We start from the raw sequence: 15,291 nt of genomic DNA on the forward strand, positions 1-15,291 counted from the left end.
ACTATGTATAAACTATACTATTGAAAGATAACCTGAACTATATATGTAGTATTAGTTACATATAGTAATTTGAATTAAAAAAGTAACGAGAGGTTTCGTAAACAAAAAGTTGTGACTTTTGAAAGAAGATAAAGTTAAAAGATGTAGATCTTAATATCAATGTTATATATAAAACATAGGATTTTAAAAATTAGAGACAAAAAACATTCACTTTTTTTAGGATACTAAATTAAACTAGCCTTTTAATCTTTTGAAAAAAGAAAACTTGGGGTGCCTGGTGGCTCAGTTGGTTAAGCGTCTGCCTTTTGCCTTCAGCTCAGGTCATAATCCCAGGATCCTAGGATTGAGCCCCATGTTGGGCTCCCTGCTCAGCGGGGAACCTGCTTGTCCCTGTCCCTCTGCCTGCTGCTCCCCCTGCTTGTGCTCTCTCTCTCTCTCAAATAAATAAATAAAATCTTAAAAAAAAACCAGAATTTGCTATTAATTTAAATTATGAACTTTTTTCTTCTTAGGTCATGCCCTTAAACCTCAGGTTTCCTCTATTTTCACATCATTTTTGGATGGCTTAAAGAAGTTTTATATTACAAAGGTAAGAATTTTTGTAAAATGCTAAAATTTTAAAGCTTATGATACTAGTTTTGTTTCCTGCCTTCTCTTCTCTCACACGTACCTACTAAGATGTATTTTCATGGTGCTGTGTACATTTCTTAATTATTATTTTTCATGTTGGAATAAATACTTTATCAAGTCAATCAGTTATGTATTTAATATCAGAAATTTTAATTTTTTTCCAGATTTGAAGTTCCTAAAAATAACATGGCATTAAACAGTTTCATGCATGTAAGATTTTTTACAGTTTGATTTTTTTTAATAATAGATATCTATATCTAGTGAAATAAGAGTATGGATTTTTAAAAAATTTTTCATTGCTGAATTCCTTTCCTAAAGGTTTATGCCAGCTTGTACTCCCTCTAGGGACACACAGGTGCTATTTCTTTGTTGCATCCTTGTTGTGGCATGTGGGAGTTGTGTTCTGTTATGTTTTAAATGTTGTGAATCTGGGGGAGAAAGTAGTACTTTATTTTAGTTAATGTTTCTCATTGAAATTCCAGTGAGACCCATCATTTCTCTGTATTTCCTAGATACAGTTTTTATGTGCATTAGTTGAGTATGTTTTTTTTTTTGCCAGGGGTGGCAGTTTCTTGTTTTTTTTCCTTGGGGCTTTGCTGTGTACCCTTTGAGTAATGGAATTATTAGATGCCTTTGTCATAAATGTTGTGAATAATTTTTTGAGTCAGGTGACTCCCTTTTTAAGAGTTTTTCTTTTTGGTGCAAAAGTTTCAAAATTTTATATCTTTTCCTATAATTATTTAATCACTTCTAAGCTGGGACTATTTCTTCTCTCTCTTGCTTTTTTTGTTAAATAGGAATTTTAAAGTTTTTATCTTTATTACTATTTGAATGCATTTCAATTTTATGATGTGAGATAAAGCTCTAAATTAATCTTCACTTTTTGCTCCCCCAGTTGCTAACCAGTTGTGACAGCACCTTTGACTAACTAATCCCTGCTTTTCTTACATGGATTTGCCATGTCTAAGACATCTTATTGTTTATTTACTCAAGAAGTAGATTCCATTTTAATGTATCAAATACTGTATGATCTCTCTTATATGTGCAATCTAGAAAAAAAAAACTTTAAAAAACACAAAAAAACTAAGCTCATAGATACAGAGAACAGACTGGTGATTGCCAGAGGCAGGGAGAAGAAGGTGAACTTTTTTTGTTTTCAGGGGTTGAGGCATAGAAGGAGAGGATGAACTGTTTTTGTTTTGTTTTGTTTTTAGTTTAAATAAATTGAATTCTAAAAAGGTATCACATTTTTAAAAATAAATTTTGTTCTTGAAAATTTAAATGGATTTAATTGCTATCAGTCTAGTTCTTGTTTTTTTTTTTTTAGAATTTTCCTTGTTCTTCATCACAACTTACCTGTTTATTAACCTAGAAAAATTTTAGAAACTCTTCACCATTTTGGGAAGTCCATTAAGGTTTCAATCAGAATTGGAATGAACCTGTATATTAATTTGAGCAAGAATTGACAGGCTTATATACTTAGTTGAGGCAATAGGTCTTTATAATCTATTTTTAAAAATGTTTTCCTAATGAGATTATATATTTCCTTTTATGATTATTTTTATTTTAGATGTAAGATCTCCTTTGAAAATATTATTAAATAAGTTATTGTTGGTATCTAAGGATACTGTTATTTTTTACTTTTTTCTCATTCTACATCTTGATGCTAATTCATTATATTCTATCATTTGGTGTTTTTATTTGCTTCTTTATTGCAGTTATAATTCTTACAAGTTATTTGTTGTATTACTTGCCAATATGTCATTACAATTGACACCATGGCATACTTTGAAATTAAGTATTTTTCTATAGTTTTGTTATATTGTAACAACCTGAATATATGCATTAAACATTCTTTTTGATTCATATGTAAAATTCCAAAGCTCAAATTTTGAAGAGTTGGTATGTTTGAGCCAGATCAGAAGGGAAAAAAGAGTACAATGTATTTTGATATACTATTTTATAGGATAAGACTTATCTGTAATAATTTTTTTTGTAGTTTAAAGGATTTGATCCAAATCAGCTAACTGTTGCTACATTACTGTTTGAGGGGGACCGTGAGAAGGTTCTTCAGCATGAAAAACAAGTGTATGACATCGCTGCAAAATTTGGGTATGGCTTTAAAGTTCATAATGCCAAGAAAATGTTAATCTAAAATTCTGGTATCTGCAAGCAGTTGTTAATGTACCCTTTAAAGTATTAAATTTGTAGCAATATATAATTGTCAACTTAAAATGTTGTGTTGATTTACTTCCAAAATTTGTGATCCTATTTATGATATATTAAATATTATATTTTTCCATTGATGCTAATTTTATATTTGCTTTTGTTGTGCTAGAGTAAAATACTAAAAAATTCGTAGTCTTTTTATTTAGTGGTAATTGTATACGTATAAAACATGTTATTAGTATGTTTTTAAAAGGAAGTTTTTTAAACAAAAGAATTTGATAAATTATCTGTACTCCACCCCTTGTCACTTACTGTTTTGTGCTGGTATAAAGAAACAGAAAACATTTCACATCTATAACCAACTGAATAATGATTGGGTGGTTTCTTTCTTTCTGCTTGATGGATTATGAGATTGATTGATGAGAACCATAGTGAAAATGCCATTTATCAGGACTACATTTTTTTCCTTTCCTTTCTAAGTACATAAACTAAGTTTCCTGGATACCAGTTTCCTTTATTTATTTCAGGGCTTAAAATATTATACATTATGCTTAATCTGAGTTTTTTGTAAATACGTCAATTTCCCTGTTTTGCTATTTATGAGAATAAATGAGCATTTAATTTGTAGCCTTGTGTTTCTTGTGTTTTAGAATGCCCCACTTTTATGTATTTTTCTCACCTATGGTAGTCAACCCTTTATTTTTAGGATTTTCTGAATTTAGTGTTAAAATGCAGAATTCTTAGGCAAAGATCTAATCTTGGACTTAATTTTTAGTTTACTTTTGTAAATTTTCAGTTTTATTCTTACCTTATTCTGAAATTGGCAAGTGGAATTTAATTTCTTTAGTAAAATATGAAATTCACTAATCTTTGACTTTTCCTCTTTCACAGTATCTTTGGAATTATTGATTTTTTAAACTAAATTAGTTAATAATTGTGCTATAAAAATTCACTTAATAGCTAAGAGGCTTAGAGTTCAGGTTAATTTCTAAATTTATTTTTGAAATGTACATGTACCTGTGTTTTGGTTTCTAAATTATGTGGAGTTTATATAATTTGATTTTTAAACTTTTTATTTTAAAGATTTTATTTATTTATTGATGAGAGACACAGAGAGAGGCAGAGACATGGGCAGAAGGAAAAGCAGGCTCCCTGCAGGAGCTTGATGTGGAACTTGATCCTGGACTCCGGGATCAATTTTAAACTTTTTTCTTAAAATCCATGGTATTGGAAACAATTAAGGAGATTTAGATTAAAGTCTTTTATATTTAAATTAAATCTTTTAATTCTGTTCTAACCTTAAATACACATGTGCATAGAAATCTCAACTTTGTAGTATCTTTATTGTAATTACAATCCAGAGTAGCCAGCAAAATCACTAGTAATTAGTAATGTGCTACATTTCCTATTGGATTGGGGTAGGATGATGGCAAAATGCCTTTTTATGTGAAGTAGGACATAATTTTTATAGAGCCTGACCTATCTTTTCTTGGATATCACTGCTGATGCCTGGTATATACTAGATGATTGAATATTTGTTGCAAGAGTTGATGAAACTGAGTATTTTTCCCTGACATTTTTTTATTCTATTTCATTTATGCCTAACTGCTATGCTACCCTTAAAACGCTGTATTTTAACCTTTAGGTATTTATCAGAGCCATTTTGTCAGTTTTAAATTGAGCCACCAACTGTCATAAACTCTCTTGTCACGTAATTCATCTTGTTTTTCCCATGTAATTCTAGTCATTTACAACTTAAAAGAATGAACTTCCTTAAGATGAATCCAAGTCTTTTTAGATACTGATACCGAAGCCCAAGAACTATTGATTTAATTGAAGCGATTTGTTTTTAATATCAAATTCATCCATTAAAATAGGTTATAGTAAGTGAGATACCTAAGCAAGGGCAAAGCTTTAAAACTCAGACTCTGGAGTCTCATTTTTGTGCTATTATCATTTTGTACTTATTAGTTATGTTATAATTAATTTCTTAATGTACGTTCACCCTGGCTTCCTTCATTTGGATGCATAGATCTTCAGTATTAACAATCCAGGCTGTCATTGGGGAGAGTACTTAGGACTTTTTTTTTTTTACTTAGGACTATTTTGATTTTGATTTGATTTGATTTGATACTTGGAAATATCTTCATATGGTTTTCTAGCAGAAGTTCTGGTTCTCCTGATATTTTTTTTTAGGCACGAATTCTTTGTTCTAATCACTGAAAGATTCAGGGATATTTTTCTTGCTTACGTTGCCACTTGGCCAACCCTTGCTCCCCAATGAATGATTTCTTCTTCTGCATAACTAAAAAGTGCACTGAGTTTCTTTCTGCTAAAGTTTCATAAGTTAGTTTAGCTCATGTATTTTATTTGGAAATAGGGCATTATTCATCTGACCTTTATTTTCTATTCTTTTGTTTTACCCTTTGAATTAGCTTTGAATTGTTTTTAATGAAGTACTCTGAACAGTTTAGAACATTTTTATGTGTCTCATAGCCATTTTTCCTCCTTGCCTTCCACCCTCACATAACACTGTTAAATACTGTTGAACACATGTGATCCAATGGAACATAATTGGCAAATGTTGAATAATCATACTTTGGTTATTTATGTTTACTAGTAATATGCTTTAACTTTTCTAAGAGCTAATGAGAACAAATATTCCTTGTCATCAGTCATGACAGATGTATTGACATTTACCATAGAACTTAAGGTAACATGTTATTGTTATTTTTAAAGTGTATGCTTAAATTGTTTAATGTAATTTAACATGAGAGTGATTAGGTTCACCAGATGGCTCTTTTATATAAGAAGATTGTCTCTCATTCCTCTTTCATTAGTCTTCCCAGTGTTTTCTTATGAAACAGGTTTGAATTTAAGAACCTTGTTAATTGAGGTTTGAAATTTGTGGAGGGCAAGCAGGAAGTAGGGGATGGATATTGCTACTTTACCATAAAGTAGTTTGAATCTTAGTATACTTTTTTGGAGTGGCTGCTGTGCCCTACTATTGTTTATATATTGTATTTTAAGATAATCCTATCTATAAGATTGAGTTCTGAAAGCTTAAAAAAAAAAGGAGAGAGATCTAAGTAACAAAAAGCTAAATTTGCAGGGAAATCTATGATTCAGAAAAGCAAGCCCAGAATGTCTTTTCTTCTCCTTTGGGGTTTATGAATTTAGCATGGACGTTGATTTCTTCCTGTTTGGATAAGAAAATGCATGTTTCTGTGTGATTTGTCACACTGAATTCCAAAGTGGAGCAGATCTCCTCACTCCTGCCCCTGCCAGATGTTAGAAGAGGATCTAAAGAAAAATAGCTTGACATAGGACTGCAAAGGACTTTTTCTCGTACTATTATAAGAGACAGGTCTACTTAATGTCCTTACCTTTTACTTCTCACCAAATACCCACTTAGAATGTGCCTTCTTAAGGATTTCCAGCATAGGTCTCTTGCACTGTTTTCTAGTCTTCACTGTCCTTTCTTTCTGCCACTAGGCCCAGGATTAATTGTTCCTGTTTCCTAGCTCAGTAATGTCTTTTCTTTCTTGGACTCAGTGTGTGACTGCTTCTTTTCTACCTGAGGTATGGACTCAGATATTTTCCTTCACACACTTACCACAGCAATTTTCTGACTAGTTTCCTTTGTATTTTGGAACTTTACTTGACTCCCTACCCCTAACCTCAAATCCATATATATCTGACTCAGAATTCTATTATTTCTTCTTACTTTTCTTTTTTTTTTTCTCCAAGATATTATTTATTTATTCATGAGAGACACACACAGAGAGAGAGAGAGAGAGAGAGAGAGAAAGATAGGCAGAGGGAGAAGCAGGCTCCATGCAGGGAGCCCAACGTGGGACTTGATCCCAGGTCTCCAAGATCACGCCCCAGGCCGAAGGCGGCACCAAATCGCTGAGCCACTGGAGCTGCCTTCTTCTTACTTTTCACTCTTAACTGCTTGACCTAAATTCTGTCTTCTTTGCTTATTAGCATTTAGTAATACAAACAATCTCCTATTTCATTTCATTGTACCCCATCCCCAAGTGGTTCTAGACTAGAGTTGCTACTATCAAGTGTTTGCCACTTCTTTGGGTGATACTAATTTGCATATATGCAGCTGTAATTCTAAGTCAGGAAATCTGATTTGGCTCTTACATCCTAGCCTAAAATTGCCTTACAGTATTTGTATAGCACAAGGGTACATCTATGCTGTATTATTTACTTACTGCTAAATCCAAGCAAAACTTCAGGGGAAGAAACAACTTAACTATAAGATATTAATTGAAGCAATGAGAAAATTGATTCTTTGGGAGGGGGTTCAAATAACAGAGGCCCAACGTCCTGGACAACACAATGGTTAAGGGCTCAACGTCCTGAGACCAAGGAGATACAATTATGGTATTAAGCAGAGAGACAAAGAAGTTCATCATCTATTACGACCCAAGAAAGAAAATCTACTTTTCTTTCTATCTGGTTTTATTGAGAGACTTTTTTCATGGGTACTTTAAGAGTTTGTGGTTAAGTTTTCTTTAGTTGACTAAGAATAGTTAAAATTTAATTTCTGCCTGATGATGGAAACAAGCAAAATTAAAAGCTCTTTACTGAAGGTAGTAGAAATCAATAATCATTCATAGTCTTTTAAAATAAGAATGACTTTCACAAAGCAGAAAACTTGGTCTGAATTATATACTATATGGGATTAGTTCTAACTAGATCACCAAATACAATTTCTGTGGATAAAAACTACTTTCAAATTGAAATGGGTAGTTCATAATAAAACCTTACCTGTTGTCTTGTAATTGTCTATATGTTGTTTCATAAACTTTAATATTTCTGTGTAGGTATGTTTTATCTCTCATTTGTTATAAGTTTCATAAAATAAACACTATATCTAATACTTTCTATTCTGCGTACACAAGTATTCAAGAAACTTCTTGGTATTTGGAAGATGTAGTCAATCATACATCTTTATATGTGAATAAGACTATAATGATACATGAATATATGGATAAGAATATATGAAAGTATTTTAGGTATCTTGTTATGCTTGTAAAGTTTATTCAAATTTATTTAAGCTTATTTCTCATGGCTAACTCTCTGTTCTTTTGTCAATAATGGGTAGAAGTAATTGAGGTCATATGAGTCCGTTTTATTAGTTTGATAGATGAAAGTTTGAAATTAATGACCAAACTGAAATATTAAAAGTGTTTTTTGATTTTTATTATCCAAACTTATTCTTTTGATAGCTCTTTGATACATTTATGACAAATTAGATTAAAATAAAAATGAGATGCAGTATAATATAGTTTGTTAATCTGTTAAGCAGTTATCTTGGGGTGTCATAGTAGTTTGGTTAGTTATATATATATATATATTTTTTTTTTAAGATTTTATCCATTTATTTATGAGAGACACACAGAGAGAGGCAGAGACCTAGGCAGAGGGAGAAAGAAGCAGGCTCCCTGCAGGGAGCCCAGTGCAGGACTTGATCCTCAGACCTTGGGATCATGCCCTGGGTGGAAGGCAGATGCTCCACCACTGAGCCACCCAGGCATCCCAATTTTATGTATTTTTAATAAATATATATGATATATATTAACAGTTTGTTCTTTATTTCAGTGGGTTGGCAGCTGGAGAAGATAATGGACAGAGAGGTTATTTGCTGACCTATGTCATTGCATACATTCGAGTAAGTTATTTCGTATTTCCCTTGTCAGTTTATGCTGTAGACCATACTTTTTCTAGTTTGAGTGAATAAAATTATTTTCTTAAATTTTAACCTAGTATAATGTAACACATCATTTCACATGAATGTAGGACTAACTACAAATCTTCAGAAGTCCAGTTAAATCTTCCATATGTAATTTTTGAGGAATTTAAAGATTATTTAGGTCACTCTGATTCATAATCTGCTTTAGAGATTCATAATCTTTCTTTCACTTTAAAAATTGGCATTTAACTTGATTCCAAGTAGTAATTAGTTCATTGGTGATGATTGCTATAGAGAATAATTCTAAATAAAATAAATTGTATTTGAGCTCTAAAATTTTTCTAATTGCAGATTTTCTATTTGTGAGAAACTTTATTAGTCATGTCAACCACAAGAGTCTACTATACTTATCAATATGAAAGTATTCTTTCAAAAGTTTATGGATTCATTTCTTTTGTTTTGTTTTTTTACTTTGGCTATAGTAAACACAAGTTTCTTAATTGTTTTCTGCTATAGTAGGATTACATTTGAAGGGGCTTATTTTAAAAGGTCATTTCTCAGGTATCATACTGAGAATTTAACTTTGCAAAATACTGAATTTTCTAAATATTCACTCAGAAATTGTTCTGAAGGAAATACTTAACGTAAACTTATATAAAATTTGTTTTTACTTCTGTAAGAAAGCTTGGATTGTGTTCTCATTTTTAAAATAATTTAATTCCTAGGTAAGATCTAAGTTTTAGGTTGCAGTGAATTTGAAGCATGTACATTTTCTTGAGCATCCCATTTCCCCATGCAGATAAGGAAAATTACATTTATTGCTTGTGCATTATGTTAGAAATTGTGATTAAGAGATTTACGATTAAGATTTTCACGATCGTGAAAAGTAATAGATGATTTTAGAATGTTTACTTCCATAGACTGTTACTACCCCAACCTCTTTCATAGTAAGCGATTTATATATACACAAATTTTTGTTTTTTGGCCATTTTCTCCAAGTATGACACCACCATTTTCCCATAATACTAAATTCAGAATTCTAGAAAATGAGATGTAACTGTAACAAGTAACAGACACTGTTAAAACTGAGTCAGAAGCAATTTTGAGATTTGGGGGCAGGGTGATTATTTTTTTATCTTTTTATTTTCTCAGTGTTTAATACTTTTGTCAGTAAGTATATGCTTATTGCATAAATGAATGCATAAGAGAAGAGCCAGATATTTTAGATCAGTAATTTGGGGATTTTTTCCTGTCAACCAGTGGTAGAGTTGAAGTGATTCATTTTACTAGAAGTGAAAACATGTATTAATTTCCTTTCCTATCTTTGCAATTCTGTTGTAGCTTATGAATTGCTCTTTCTAGTTTTGATATTAAAACAGAATTGTAGGGATCCCTGGGTGGCGCAGTGGTTTGGCGCCTGCCTTTGGCCCAGGGCGCGATCCTGGAGACCCGGGATCAAATCCCACGTCAGGCTCCCGGTGCATGGAGCCTGCTTCTCCCTCTGCCTGTGTCTCTGCCTCTCTCTCTCTCTTTGTCTGTGCAACTATCATAAATAAATAAAAATTAAAAAAAAAATAAAATAAAAATAAAACAGAATTGTATTCTGTGTAAAGAAATTTGTATTATAAGTTACTTACCAAATAAGTATTGTAGCGTGTGTTAGAAGATATACTCCTCGCTTCCAGATATCTTGTCTCATTTAGTTAGTACAAAGAATGGCACTATATTTTTTAAATTTGCTTTTAAAGAAAAGTTGATTTTAGGAAAGAGAGATACCTTCCTCCCTTAACACCCTTCCCCCCACTTCTCTATGGCCCTGGTCCTTCCATCCTGATGAACATTTTTAGTGTTGTTTAATTTGCTGTTTAGGCTACTAAAAAAAAGCTGTTCTAGTATGCTCTACATGTACATAGACAGTTCTTAGATAAAGTCTTTTTTCCTTGAAGAAATATTTAAGTTCCTACCATGTGTCAGGCATACTATCTGGGGCCAAGGATACAGAAAACAAGACAGATAAAGTTCCTGTCCTTCTGGAGGTTATATAGCTCATTCGCAGGGCCACTTTCCACTGTTTTTATGGAGTGGGGAGTAAAGAACAGTGGAAGTTAAGTTAGAAACATGTAATACTAACAATTATTATGAAAGAGTAGCAATATTACAATAGTATTGATTCTTCTGCACCTATTAATTTCTTGATTTTTGTATATATGTTTTAACAGGACTTGGGTTTGGAATACTACATATTAGGAGAGTCTTTCGAGACTTCTGCTCCTTGGGACAGGTAAAATATAATAAAATGCCTGATATTATTCAAATATGTTATAGGAGTTGCTGAAATAATGTATCTTTGTGCATGAATATATAAATTTTTAAATGTTTATAAAGAAACACTTTTTTTTAAGTTAATATCTTTGGAGCACCTAGGTGGCTAAACATCCAACTCTTGATTTCGGTTCAGGTCATGATCTCTGAGTCGTGAGATTGAGCTCCAACTTTGGCTCCTTGCTCAGCAGAGAGTCTACTTGAGATTCTCCCTTTCTCTCTGTGTTCTCTCTCTTTCTCTAAAATAAATAAATAAATAAATCTTAAAAAAATTAATATCTCATCAGAATGTCATATTTGCAAGCCCCCCTCTTTTGGTTTGAGACAGAATTATCTAAATTCAATAGAAGGAAGATATTACTGAAGTCTACATTTTAAAGAATCTTTTTGGGCACTTAAGCTAGTTTCACTAGCTTTGATTTAGATACTTAAGTACTTTATATGCTGAATGTTCTCTAAAAAGTTCAAAATTATAAAACCAGTGTTAACCTTCTTTTGTAATGTATGATTCAGTTTTGATATTTGTATGAGTATTAAGTAAGATCTTCTATTTCAGTGATTTCTAAAAGAAATGCAACTTAAGGTATTATGTACAACTTCTATGTTTACATTACACACGCACATACAAATATTGGTTAGGGAATTGATAATAAACACTGATGAAATGTGAAGTAGTTTTATTAAAAATGAACTTTTGAGTAAACTCATTCAGTAATAAAAATTCTTTTTCTTTTTTTCTAAGATTTTATTATTTATTCATGACAGACACAGAGAGAGAAGCAAAGACATAAAGGGAGAAGCAGGCTCTTCACAGGGAGCCCGATGGCCCTCAGCCGAAGGCAGACGCTCAACCCCGGTCCATCCAGGCATCCCACTATAAAAATTGTTAAGGAAACTGTTAGTACATTTTTATTCGAGGCCTTACGTTTTGCTTTTTCTTTATAAAATATATGAACTATTTTAAATCTGTAATAAATTATATAAGATATAACAAATCCCCATGAATCTACCTCTTAGATATTACTTATCTTAATATTTTTGTTCTACCCTAAGCTCTTTTTTCCCCACTCTCCCAGAAAACTTTACTTTTTCTGCATTCATTCTTTATCTACTATGTGTTATAACTTTTGGTGCATGGACGTTCATATTCCATGCCTTGTAAAACAGTAATCAAATTTATAGTATCTATCTGTTATTCATGAGTTTTATTGCTTTATTTTAACCAGGAGATAAATCTTGTAACTAAAAAACAATCAACTTATTGACAGAAAAAAAATCATCTTACTGACATCTGAACTTTTTAACAGCAAATATCATTTGGTAGCTGTTCATAGTTGTCTCAAAGATCATTTGTCTTTTATACTCTTCCTTGCCAGGGAAGGTAGGTTAGTGTAGTGTTAACTTCTTCAGTATTATGAATTTTTTCATCAGTTACTGTTAATTGATGATTGGCATTTGCCTTTTTATTCTTGCAGCTATGGAAGCTAATCACATATGTCTTTTCACTTTTTAAATATTTTTCTTGTGTGTTCTTACATATTTATTGGACTCACAATATCTGTTTTATACAGGCTTACGTATTTGGTTTGTTTTCATTTAAAACCACTTCACCAAAAATAAATAAATAAATAAATAAATAAATAAATAAATAAATAAATAAATAAATAAATAAATAAAATAAAAAATAAAACCACTTCATCAGGGACGTCTGGGTCACTCAGCAGTTGAGCATCTGCCTTCAGCTCAGGGCATGTTCCTGGAGTTCAGGGATCAAGTCCCACATTGGGCTCCCTGGAGGGAGCCTGCTTCTCCCTCTGCCTGTGTCTCTGCCTTTCTCTCGGTGTCTGTCATGATTAAATAAATAAAATCTTTAAAAAAAAAACAAAAAACAACTTGATCAGCAGAGGTTTTCATAAATAAAATGAATGGAAAGCAGCTACATTCTTGACATAAAATTTACTTGTTACCCATTTAGCAACTTGCTTTTTCTTTCAGACATTTAGCCAGAATGTTTACCAGAAACCCATGGGATCAGAGTCTTCAATTCTCACACATTAGATTGCTTCACCTTTTCATGCATAAATCTCTTAAGGGATTATTGGTCTTACTAGTTTTTGTGTATCTCTCAGTGACGTGAGTAAAATGTACCTGTTAAGTGCTCAATGACTATTCTGCATAGAATCCCATGAGTGAACTCTGGAATGGTATAAGAATGCAGCCTATAAAAATAGCTGTCTAAAATGTCTGAGTTGGAGATTTAAAGATTTTGGAGACACTAGCAAGAAACTTGTGATTAAAACCAAGAGTAAATGCAAACCCCTTATAGCTAGTATGGTTGAAGAAAAAAAATTCTTTGAGAAGGAAGTCCAGGGAATCCCAAAATTTAAAGGATGAACATACAAACAAGAGCTAGCAAAAGAGAATAATACCTAGAGGATTTGAAGGAAAACCAGTGATGTGAGAGAAGCCCAGGAAGATGTTATTCAAGCAGGGAATTGTCAACAGTGTTAAATTTGCTAACAGGTCAGGTAAGGATTTAAAAGCATATACACAGTTATGTTTATCTCCCATAGAATGGTCCAAATGGACTGAATTGTACATGTTCTATAGAGAATGCTTTCTGAACTCCTTCTAAACAAATCATTTCTAGAAAGTATCCCATTAAGGGTTTTAACCATTCAGTCATATTCTTTGTCCCATCTCCTCCTCATTGGTACTGAAGATTATTATTATTATTGTTATGTAACACAAATTCTATTTTCTAGAGTCATGATAAAGAACTTGGTTATAAATGTATAATATTAATTAAACCTGTAACTATTAAAGCTTAGTAGGTTTTATTTATATTTAAAGTATTTGTTATAAATATGTTAGATTTTTCAAAATAAAGACAATAAATTCCAATAATCTAAATACTTTTATAAGAAAAAAATAAATACTTTTATAAGATATTATAAAAACATGCATCCTTATCGGTTCATAAGTGAGACAAAGGTAACCTTGATAAATCATATTTGCCTGCAACTCTCATAGAATTAAGCAGAATTTAAACTTAAAGGCACTGTTTTGTAAAATTAGAATTTATAAAACTTTTAGATACCATATTAAAATAGCTAATAAAATACTGAACTTCTCTATTTATATTTTAACCATATATTCTTTTTCTTATTGGAAATATAAGTAACTTTAGTGTGTTTTACAAAGCATAATCCATGTAAATGTTACTGTTTTTGTCAAATTGGTTCTCATACATTCAAATCAGTCTTTAGACTAAAGATGGCCCAGCCTTTTGAGTTTCTTTGTTATCTTTTGCATTCTCCTGATTCTAAACAGACCAAGGTTTAAAACACAGAATCAGTGTCAGTATGTGGCTAGTATGTTTGTTGGAGAATAAGAGGTTTATATATGCCCTAGGAGTTTATTTTCCAAAAGAAACAGAATATGTAGTAATAGCAAAATCTTTTGTCAGTCAGATCTTCTGTCTCTGGATCTCCGACCTAGAAGCTCTGATTGGCATGTTTTCAATTTCAGAGCCTTTTCCTGAGTATGTTCCCAAAATATGAATACATCACCATTAGACCTCCTCCACTCCAAAATAGGATCTTAAAAATTATATCAAAAACTAAACAACAAAAGAAATCAGATGCCATCATGTTTTAAAACAACAGTATTTTGGAGTCAAAATGAAATTTGGTGAAATGTGAATATAGTCTGTGTTTTAGTTAATAGTGATGTCCTGAAGTCAGTTTCTTAGTTTTGACAAATCTGTTATGGTTATATAATGTGTTTATAGGAAACCAGAGAAAGAGGACCTCTTTGTACCATCTTTGTGACTTTTCTGTATCTAAAACTGTTTCAAATAAAAAGTTTATTTAAACTATAGAAAAAAGGATTAATATTGTTAAATATTATCCCCCTTTCCCTTTATTAACTATTTATTACCTGTTTTCATTAACTTTTAATATCAGTCTAGCATAGTTTTACACATAGTTCATGTCTGGTGAGTCTTTGTTGAACTGTATTTTAGCTCGGTGCTTGACAGTAGGCTGTTGGGCATTTGGTACATCATGATTATTGATTATATTTATATTAAGAGAAATGTCTTAGTCATGGACACAGATTGGTATTCCTATAAATACGGAATTGAATTTTCATGAACATGTTTGTTATAGCTTTTTTGAAGCTTTTAAAATCTTGTAATTAAATTTATTTGGAAATTGGGTTTACTGAAGTATAAAACCACTTCAGGAGGCTTGAGTGTACTCTCTGACTTCTGTCTTTCTTGTGGCAAAAAAAGAACTTTGCCCCTTTGAAATTATGAATGGAAAGCTCAACTTGAATGATCAAAGCTCTCTGTTAATTTCTGAAGGAATAAGTATGAAAGTTTTCATTAGAATTACTAACTTGAAGGATGCCAGATAAACTAGCATTTATTCAAATTTTTGTAATTTATTTGAAAA

The 15,291-nt window shown here is 31.7% G+C and overlaps 1 protein-coding gene across 1 annotated transcript in view; it reads left to right on the forward strand.

Annotated features, from left to right (window-relative positions):
* The window catches only part of AGPS (alkylglycerone phosphate synthase), a 132,104-nt gene that overhangs the window by 89,306 nt on the left and 27,507 nt on the right, over positions 1-15,291 (forward strand). Inside the window, exons 13-16 of the mRNA XM_041773901.1 lie at positions 513-589; positions 2,630-2,742; positions 8,419-8,488; positions 10,729-10,790. Of these exons, the coding sequence (XP_041629835.1) occupies positions 513-589; positions 2,630-2,742; positions 8,419-8,488; positions 10,729-10,790 (322 nt within the window). The remainder of the gene's footprint in view (positions 1-512; positions 590-2,629; positions 2,743-8,418; positions 8,489-10,728; positions 10,791-15,291) is intronic.

The sequence above is a fragment of the Vulpes lagopus genome, chromosome 11 (genome assembly GCF_018345385.1).
Source record: "Vulpes lagopus strain Blue_001 chromosome 11, ASM1834538v1, whole genome shotgun sequence".
Lineage (NCBI taxonomy): Eukaryota > Metazoa > Chordata > Mammalia > Carnivora > Canidae > Vulpes > Vulpes lagopus.